At 41.6% G+C, this 8,578-nt stretch overlaps 1 protein-coding gene across 2 annotated transcripts in view; it reads left to right on the forward strand.

Annotated features, from left to right (window-relative positions):
* CLIC4 (chloride intracellular channel 4) overlaps positions 1-8,578 on the forward strand; it is an 83,407-nt gene that overhangs the window by 43,389 nt on the left and 31,440 nt on the right. For both annotated transcript variants that reach the window (XM_019512438.1, XM_019512437.1), the window contains exon 2: positions 6,889-6,998. In XM_019512438.1, the coding sequence (XP_019367983.1) occupies positions 6,889-6,998 (110 nt within the window). The remainder of the gene's footprint in view (positions 1-6,888; positions 6,999-8,578) is intronic.

An 8,578-nucleotide genomic window follows, 5' to 3' on the forward strand; every position in this document is an offset into this window, starting at 1 on the left:
TCTCCCCCCTCCCCCCCCCCCCCCCCCCTCCCCCCCAAGCTGAAGCAATCAAGGCATCTTAATGCCTAGTCCATGTAAGAACTCTCAGAGCAAGAATCTGGGAAATAAGTCTTTCAAGTGTTAATTGGGATATATTAGGATATTGTTTTTAATGGATATTTTTGGATCTGTTCATAAATACAACTTCCCAAATGTGATTTAAACTTATTTGATGAATGGAGGTTATAGGTTGTTTGATAAAGGTAATGTATATAAGCTCAGGCTCCTGAATTATGCAACACTTCATAACTGAAGACTGCTATTTGGCTCTTCCTAAGTTTGAACATTGTAACAGGAGTACACAACTACTTGGGTAGTACTATTCTGAGGAAGAATAGTCTGCTTTGAGCATACAGCTTTTGCAGGATGGCACCTACATATCTAGCTGGCTTTTTCAGCCAAATCTAACCTTTCAATTAAAGGGGGATCTCAGATGTTCAGGCACCTCACCTTCTCATTTGGGCTAAACCCTTCAGCAGTAGCTAGTAACTTCAGAAATGAAGCCATAGGCAGTGAATAGTCCCTGACCTTAATGACTGATATTTTTGCCTGGCTGCTGCACTTATTTACGTATTACCTTTCTTGGATAATTCTTTCATTTTCATTCTTTTTTTTTTTTTTTTTTTTTTTTTTTCCCCCCCCCCCCCCCCCAGCAGGGTGGGGTAACTCAGATCTGTACACAGCAAAAAGTATACATGCAAGAATGAAGCTCTCCTGAATTGTGAAAAGTTGTATTTGTAAGAAACAAATGGCTTTCCACTATTAATACAAGCCCTTTAATGGTGTCATCAATTAAAAATATCCCTGAATCTTCAAGGTTTCTGTTTTTTGTATAAAGTTTTTTTTTTGGAGGCAGTTCTCAGCAAAACTTGTTCTTTGGGAAATAAGTTACGGAGCTGAGTGAATAAATGCTCAGTTCTGTGCTAAATGCCTCCAAGCAGATCACCGTTACGGGAGTGAGTCAGGACTTTAATATTTTCCTTCTTCCTCTGAAATGAATTGCTGCTTTTTGACCCACTGAAGATGTCATAGAAAATATTGCAGCATGATCTCATGTACTAGTTAATGCACAATTTCATGGCTCCTTAAGCAAACTAGTACATGTCTCTACATTTCATGGGATTTGCATGGCCCACTTCAGCAAATGCTGACTTTTTGTACTGAAGTGCCTCTTCCCCACTCGTATATGTTTTAGCAGCGCTTCCAGGCTATATAGCCTGGAAGCGCTGCTAAAACATATATGAGTTTAATTTTGCAAATTACATTTTAAATGCCTAATGTGATGCTTTAATGAGGAGGTGGCTAGACCTACAGTGCTGGGAGTAGAATTGCTTTTTGATTTCTGGTTGTGCTGCTGACTTGTGGTTTAACCTGGGGCACTCTACTACTTTGCTTCGGATTAGGTTTATATCCACTTTACAAATTGCTGTCTATGAATTTGAGTCTGAATTGTTACGTGACGTCTGTAGATAAAGTGCTGTAAGAGTCCAAAGTGAAGCAGTGTTGGGGGAGGCGGAAAACACAGTAAATATATCGACACAACACCTGATCCTACTAGAGAAAATCACTACATAACACATACCTGAAATTAGTCAAACACCACATCTTTTTGCAACACACCATCTTATTACTTGGTAATTTATCCTCAGAGCAGATGGGCAGTTGTAGTGCAAGTTTGATTTGATGATTTACTCTTTCAAACTTTTTTCAGAGCGAAACTCTTTGACTGCCAAATTACTTGTTGTTTTTCAACTTAAGGTTAAAAAAAAAAAGTGTTTCTCTCAATTCTTCAAGATCCCACTGCCACTGATTTTTCATTTGTGCTTTTGGTAACATCTCAAAGATTGTAGGCCCAAAAATGTATCTAATTCCTGTGCTTATAAAATGGGCCCCTCATGCAAATAGTTACATAGCAGAATTCCTCTCCTGGAGAGCCCTGAAGCCAGAAGTTTCTTGGCGTTCTAGTTGCATTCTTTTTCCAGTATGTGCTCCGAATAACTTGTCCCATTTTATACTTCAGACTGTCCCAAGATGTTGTTTGGACAAAAGTATGTGTTCAGTTCGTAGCTACTTAATTGCAGATTTAAAAAAGATCTGCATTCTGTTTAAACCATAGGAGATTTGGTAGGCTTGTAGTAACTTCTCACTTCTGATTCAGATCATCCAAAGTCTTTCTTGTCTATGATAATTGAAAGCAGAAGCTGTTCATTATATTTTGTGTTCATTTTGTAAGCTTGGGGTGGGCTTATGATGGGGGAATGACTGCAGCAGCTGATATTTGAATCCAGAAGTATCTGACCTTCTCTGTTCTTTCTGCTGGGTTAAGTATTATGCACTAGGACACATTGTAGCACTAAAAAGCCCAGGCTGCATGTTATCTTGCATTCACTTCTAACATTATGAGTTCAGATGTGAAATACTTAATGGAATTTATGGGCATAAGATTTGTTTTCTTTAGAAGTGACCTTAGTTAAAAACTATCAAAGTAACAATTACTTTAAGACCTATTTCAGGGCTATGAACTTGGACCCCAGTTGGTCTCCAAGCAGACCTGTTTCAGTGGTAATATTATTAAATAGAAATATTTTTCTCTTCCTGTGATGGTATCTCTCTGTTGCAGTTCACTGAATCTTTCACTATCTACATAAATTTCTATAGCTGAATTATAGCTCAGCTGATGGAAGACCATGGTCTTCCATCCAACACGGTGCACTGCTTTAGAACAATTCCATTTTAACAACTGATAAATTCCAGAGGTTGTCAGATATGAAATATTTTGCATCTGCAAGCCATTAACATTAAAATTCTTTTCTGCACCGTTGAGCCATCATTTGGAGTGAAGGGTCACTGCCTCTTTCCATCAGACCGACAGACATCAGAAGCTTGGAAACTAAAGGTTTCTTGGCACCTTCTTCTGTGCTGTAATTTCTTACTCAAGTTGACACTTCCAAAGCTTACTATTTTTATCTAAAAATGAAACACTAAATCTCTTTTACAGTAAAAGCTTCCAGTTTGGGATTTTCTTAGTTTTCAAACCATGTCATTAAAGCTTTGATTGAGAAGCCAAATTCCTGCTTTTTTCATTTGATGGGAAGGCATTTTAGTTTTCTCAGCACACCTGTGAAATAGTATTAATCTCATGAAGGTATGGTGCAGAAGTGATGTGACGTCATCCAGCAGTCCAGTTGATTGGATAAAAATGTTGAGGACATCTTATTCGGTTCCCTCTTCCTGTTGCAATATTTGTGCAGGGAGACTAGCATTTGTATGCTGCCAACAAATGACCATGCTGACTTATGGTAGTGTTAAGGTGATGTTGGCTTGAAGGTCCAGGAAATATGAGAAGCAAGAATGCTTGCAGATGGTATCTATTATTGGACAAGCTGATGGTTGGAATGGACAGAAACAAGCTTTCAGGTATCTCAGTACCCTTCCTCAGGCCTCTGGGAGGGAAGCAGACATGGCAAAGTTAAGTAGCAGATGGAATAAAAGATCATTCAGGAAGGTTGTTACCCTGTGTGAAATGGAGAAGTTAGCGAATGTTGGGTAGATAATGGACCGCGGAGTCATTGTCTGTGTTAAGTCCCTGGTACTTGGTGTCCAGTAGGCGGCTAAATTTCTTTCCCCGTGCTTGTCTTATAAAGGTGCTGGGCAGATTTCTTCAGAGCAGATGAATTCTGAGGTCAAACAGGGAGTGATTTCTGTGTGGAAAAAATGTTTTCCAGTTTGTGTCTAAAAGACACAAATGTCTTGCGTCTAGTGTGTGTTGTTGTTTTTTTGGTAATCGTTCACTCTGGTGCAGTTTTTTTGTCTGATTTCACCCATATAATTGCCATAAGTATGTTTGATATACCAGATAGAGATTCCTATTTTATTATCCATTAGAAGTTGGTTTTTCCATCGTCAAATGCGGTCCCATAATTTGTTAGGTATCCAGGCTGTAGCCATATTGGTCTAGAGGCAAAAGGAATCAAAATTCGTGGAAGAGGTGATGGCTTTTATTAGCTCAGCAAGATATTTGCAAACAAGTTTATTTATTTGCAAGCTTTTGGGCGCACGTGCCCTTCATTGGGCATAGGAGAGAGCAGAGATAGTAAAACTTCTCCTAGGTGGAAATTAAAATTCATATTTCACAGGAGAGCTGAAGGTTTGTTAAAGTCTCCTGTTTGGAATAGTTTATTTTGTCCAGGTTAGTCACAGAGAAAGGGTGAAAAGTCTTTTTACCATGGAGTTGCCTCATGGCAAACAGGATGTAGAAGCATATTTTCTTTAGGTTATGATGTTTCATATTTCACAGAAGAGTGGAAGGATGGAAAACTCCTCTGGGCAGGAATTTCTTGTGATGAGTTATCTGTGTGTGTCTGCTCTTTGAGATGTAAAATTATGAACTTTTCATTTCAAAAGAAGGAAGCATTTTACCACCTGATGTCCTAACTACCAGGCCCTTGCCATTGTTAGAGCAAATTTGCATCTCTCAGAGCACAGATGATCCCTTGGCAGGTTGGATCCAGCCTGCTGGCTGTATTTTGTCCACTCCTGATTTACAGCATGGCATATATTTTAATGCAACTTCGAAAACCTCCTAGGCATATGGTGATATTTGTTACCTGGAGAGAGTTGTATGCATCAGAAAAAGAAAGACGTGCCTTTCTGAAACCACTACAGAGTGAATAGCAAGTGCTGATTCCAGGTGTGCTTAGTATTATGCTTGTTTGCTTGTGTGCCAATAATAGCTTCTGTAAATGGGCGTCATGATTTCTCTCACTTATCCTAATGCTTATGCGTGCACGCATGCAGTTTATTACATTTATATGTTTATAGTTAAGAATTTTTCAGTCTTTAGTACTGTAAAGTTTTAAGAAATGTACTTATCTAAAAGGTAGTGGGATTTGGTGACCAGAGATGTGTAACTTGGGAAATACTTTCTCAGTTAATGTAACAGTTACATTAGAGTGTTTCTGAACTGCTGATCCAGAGTTCTGACTTCCGGACGTTGAACGTTTCTATTTCAGTCTGAAGTTCAAACACCTAAATAGATTCCTAATTCCAGCTGTGTTTATCTTTCCCCTAGAACATCTCTGTGCAGGTCACTAAATGTTTAATGCTACTGAAGCTATACATTTATTATTGAAATAAAGCAATTGAGATGCACTTTGTCATTACATGCCAGGGAGTAGCTTATTTTGATCATGCAGAGGATCTCTGTTTGAGGGCAAAAACACTTAATACAGACTATCCCCATGCAAATTGGTTTTTGTTAAGCCTGAGTGGGAGTGGTAGAAATGGGGTAGAATTTAACTACATTAACCATCTATTTGCCTCCAAAGATTAGTATAGACTTTCTTGGTTGGGATGTTGCCATTAGAAGATCTATGCTTGTAATTGGTTGGTGTTTAAAGCTTAAAAGGCTCTTGAATCAGCTGTTTGAAACATGAAGTACTTTGTATATGCATCAAAAGTTAAATTTGTCTCATAGAGTTGTTGAAGAAAATCAGGAACAAATGAGTTGGCATCATAAGCAAGCAAGTTCTCAGTCTAATTCTCATCTCTAAAAATGTCGGTCCGGCCTTTGTAATAGAGAATCATTGTAGATGGGTCACACTGAGTGACCACTAAAGACCGTCTTGACCACAAGCAAAATTTAAAATCAGGAGTCATTTGTGTTCTCCCAGTGCAGGGGTGTGGTCTGTACGTGTCCTTAGTTCTCCCTAGCAGTAGAGAACTAATTAATTGCTGTGAGCATGACAAAGCCTTTATTTGGGTAGGAGGAGCATTATTAGATTTACATCCTCAGCGTTTTCCACTGAAAATATCTCAGTTTTGCTTGTAGGGGGAAAGGCAGACTGACTGACAGACAGTTGGCTTTCTTTTAAATCCTCTTGGCCCATGGGAGAGTAGGGGCTTGCATGATGCATATTGTTGTTGAAAGGGTTGATGGACTTGCACTGAGGTTCTGACTTCTTGTTGTTTCTGTTCCTCGCCTGTGATCTTCTAGGAGCCAAAGGGATTCACTCCTAATGGCTCATGAAGTATATGTCATCTTTGCTATGATAAGCAGTTGGGCTTCTGTATGCACTGAACCTGGTAAGGTAGATGAGCAGTTTAGGACGGGTTTTGGTGGTGATAGGAGACGTGCCCTTTGTCCCCACAGTTCATATATTGCTCATCTTTAAAACCAAACATTGGGGGAGGGTTTTTTTCTTATATATAGACAGTACTAAACATTTTTCAGGTCTTAAACGATTTAAAATAACACCTAACAATTTAATGATTTGTATTGTACATCCAGACCCCAAACCATTTAGCCAATCTGGATCTTCAATCTCTAACTAATTCAAAGGGTAGTAGAATTAGAAAACTGCTTCTTGCCGCAAAGGATTAAAGAAGAAACTGAAAAAGCAGATGCTTAAATACCAAATAGAAATTTTTCTAACGATACTTCTAATGTGTTTTTCAGACTCCATGTTGAAAAAGATGTTGTCCTTTAACAGTTCTGGAAACTTGAATTGGAAAACATGCTGGGGGCTCTTCCTACCTTTGGGCATTGTGTGGCAATATCCTGAGGATATCCCCTCCAGGTGCCTGCACAGGACTCTGTGACAACCAAAGAAGTGTTCCTAGAGAATACTTCTCAGCTTGTATACTGATCATAGTGGCTGCTAGGCTAGGGCTTTGGGAGCTGTTAATGCTATGAGAAGACCTGTAGAATGCAGGTCCAGTTACTAAAACTCATACCTTGCTACTGAGATTTGGGGGGTTTTTGTAAGGAGTTTTCAGGAATAGTGGGAATGGAATGGATGGTGCACCTGCTATCTTTTAATAGTAACAACCTGTTTTTTCTTTTCACAGGCTGGGAGTGATGGTGAGAGCATAGGGAACTGTCCTTTTTCACAGAGACTCTTCATGATTCTGTGGCTCAAGGGAGTGGTGTTTAGTGTCACAACAGTTGACTTGAAGAGGTAAGAAATAGTCTTTCTTGAGTATGGACACATAACATCTAGACTGATTTTATGTGTAGTTTAAACCAGAAGCAGGCAGACAGTGAAGTTCATTACACCAGTTTAAAGCTGTCTGGAACAGTTCAAAGGCATACTTGGAATACAGGGTTTGTGGGGAGGGGGTCTACTGCACATCTGGATCTCTGACTAGTTTTAGGTTTATGGCTTAAAATTACACTTAGTACAGCTTGAACCCACCGTGACTTGCTTCCTACAAAAATTGCTATGGCACAGGAAAACTGAGGTGACCTAACAGAGCATTTATGGTAGAACAAAAAGAAGCTAAAAATGGCATTTCAGAAGCTTTCCCAGTAAGAGTGAATGAGTAGAAATGCTATAGAATATATGCTGCCCTCTTATAAGGTTCTAGATATTAGGTGTCTCAGCCAGTACCTGCTTCTAGATGGAGAAAAACCATACTCTAGAGAGTGAAATGACCAGCACAGAGGGCACGCACAGCTAGAAACAAACCCAGGAATCATGACTTCCAGGATCCTGCCTCCATCTGTGAGGCAACAAACCATTAAATTCAGCAGCTGTCTGTATTTGCGTGGAGTGCAAAGAAACTTTTTCCACAAGAGTAAACTGGTTTGAAAGCACATGCTGATCAGTTTGGCATTATTGTATTAATGTGATTCTAAGGTGAACCCCCTCCCCCCAATAATTAGATTCTAGACGTGATATTTATAAATTTTATTTTCAAAACCTGTAATTTAATTATTGGGGGTTTGTCTTAAATTTTGCATCCTTACTACCATGACCACCACCACTGCAGTCCTTGACAATGCTGGACGCACCTGCCAAGTCTGTTGTGGTGGGCTGGGGGTAGAGAAGGGGCATTGGGTGGGGGAGCACATTAATGCCCCCACAGTGAGGGAGGGATTGGGGCTGAGACAAACTGCCCAGCTGGGGTTGGGGAGGCATGGGACTCAGAGAGGGGGGCTCTTGCCACTGCGTTCCGCCAGTCCAGGAGGTGCTCGTCTGGTGGTTCCTCCGGCGGCCCTCACCGCTGGTCCAGGAGGGCATGGGAGTGGGTGTGTGCTCCCAGATTTGTGCAGGCTGGGCTGGGCTGGGCTGCACTGCAGGAAGCTAGCCCCAACTGCCTGCCGCTGGGCTGCGCTTCATGCAGTGCGTGGAGCCAAGTCTGCACTCTGGGCTGTGGTCGGGGCTAGCCGGCCGGAGTGCAGCCCTGGCTCCACCCACCCCGCGGAGTCAGCCTGGCAGCAGGCAGCTGGGGCTAACTTCCTGGAGCACAGCCCTGATGCTGCCTGTCCCGCAGTGCGCAGCCTGGCAGTGGGGGCTTGCCGCCCAGAGCACAGCCCTGGCTCCACCCACCCTGTGGAGCACAGCCTCGTGGCTGGGGCTAGCCTTCTGAAAAGCAGCCCATCCCAGCCCACCCTGCACAGGTCCAGGGGCACATGCCTGCTCCCATGCTGTCCCAGACTAGCAGCGAGAGCCACCAGAGGAGCCACCAGAAGAGCAGCTCTTGGACCAATGGAGCGCAGTGGCGGGAGTCCCTCGTCCCCGAGTAACTTGCCTGC

This window comes from Gavialis gangeticus, unplaced genomic scaffold (genome assembly GCF_001723915.1).
Source record: "Gavialis gangeticus isolate Ggan-Ray unplaced genomic scaffold, GavGan_comp1, whole genome shotgun sequence".
Lineage (NCBI taxonomy): Eukaryota > Metazoa > Chordata > Crocodylia > Gavialidae > Gavialis > Gavialis gangeticus.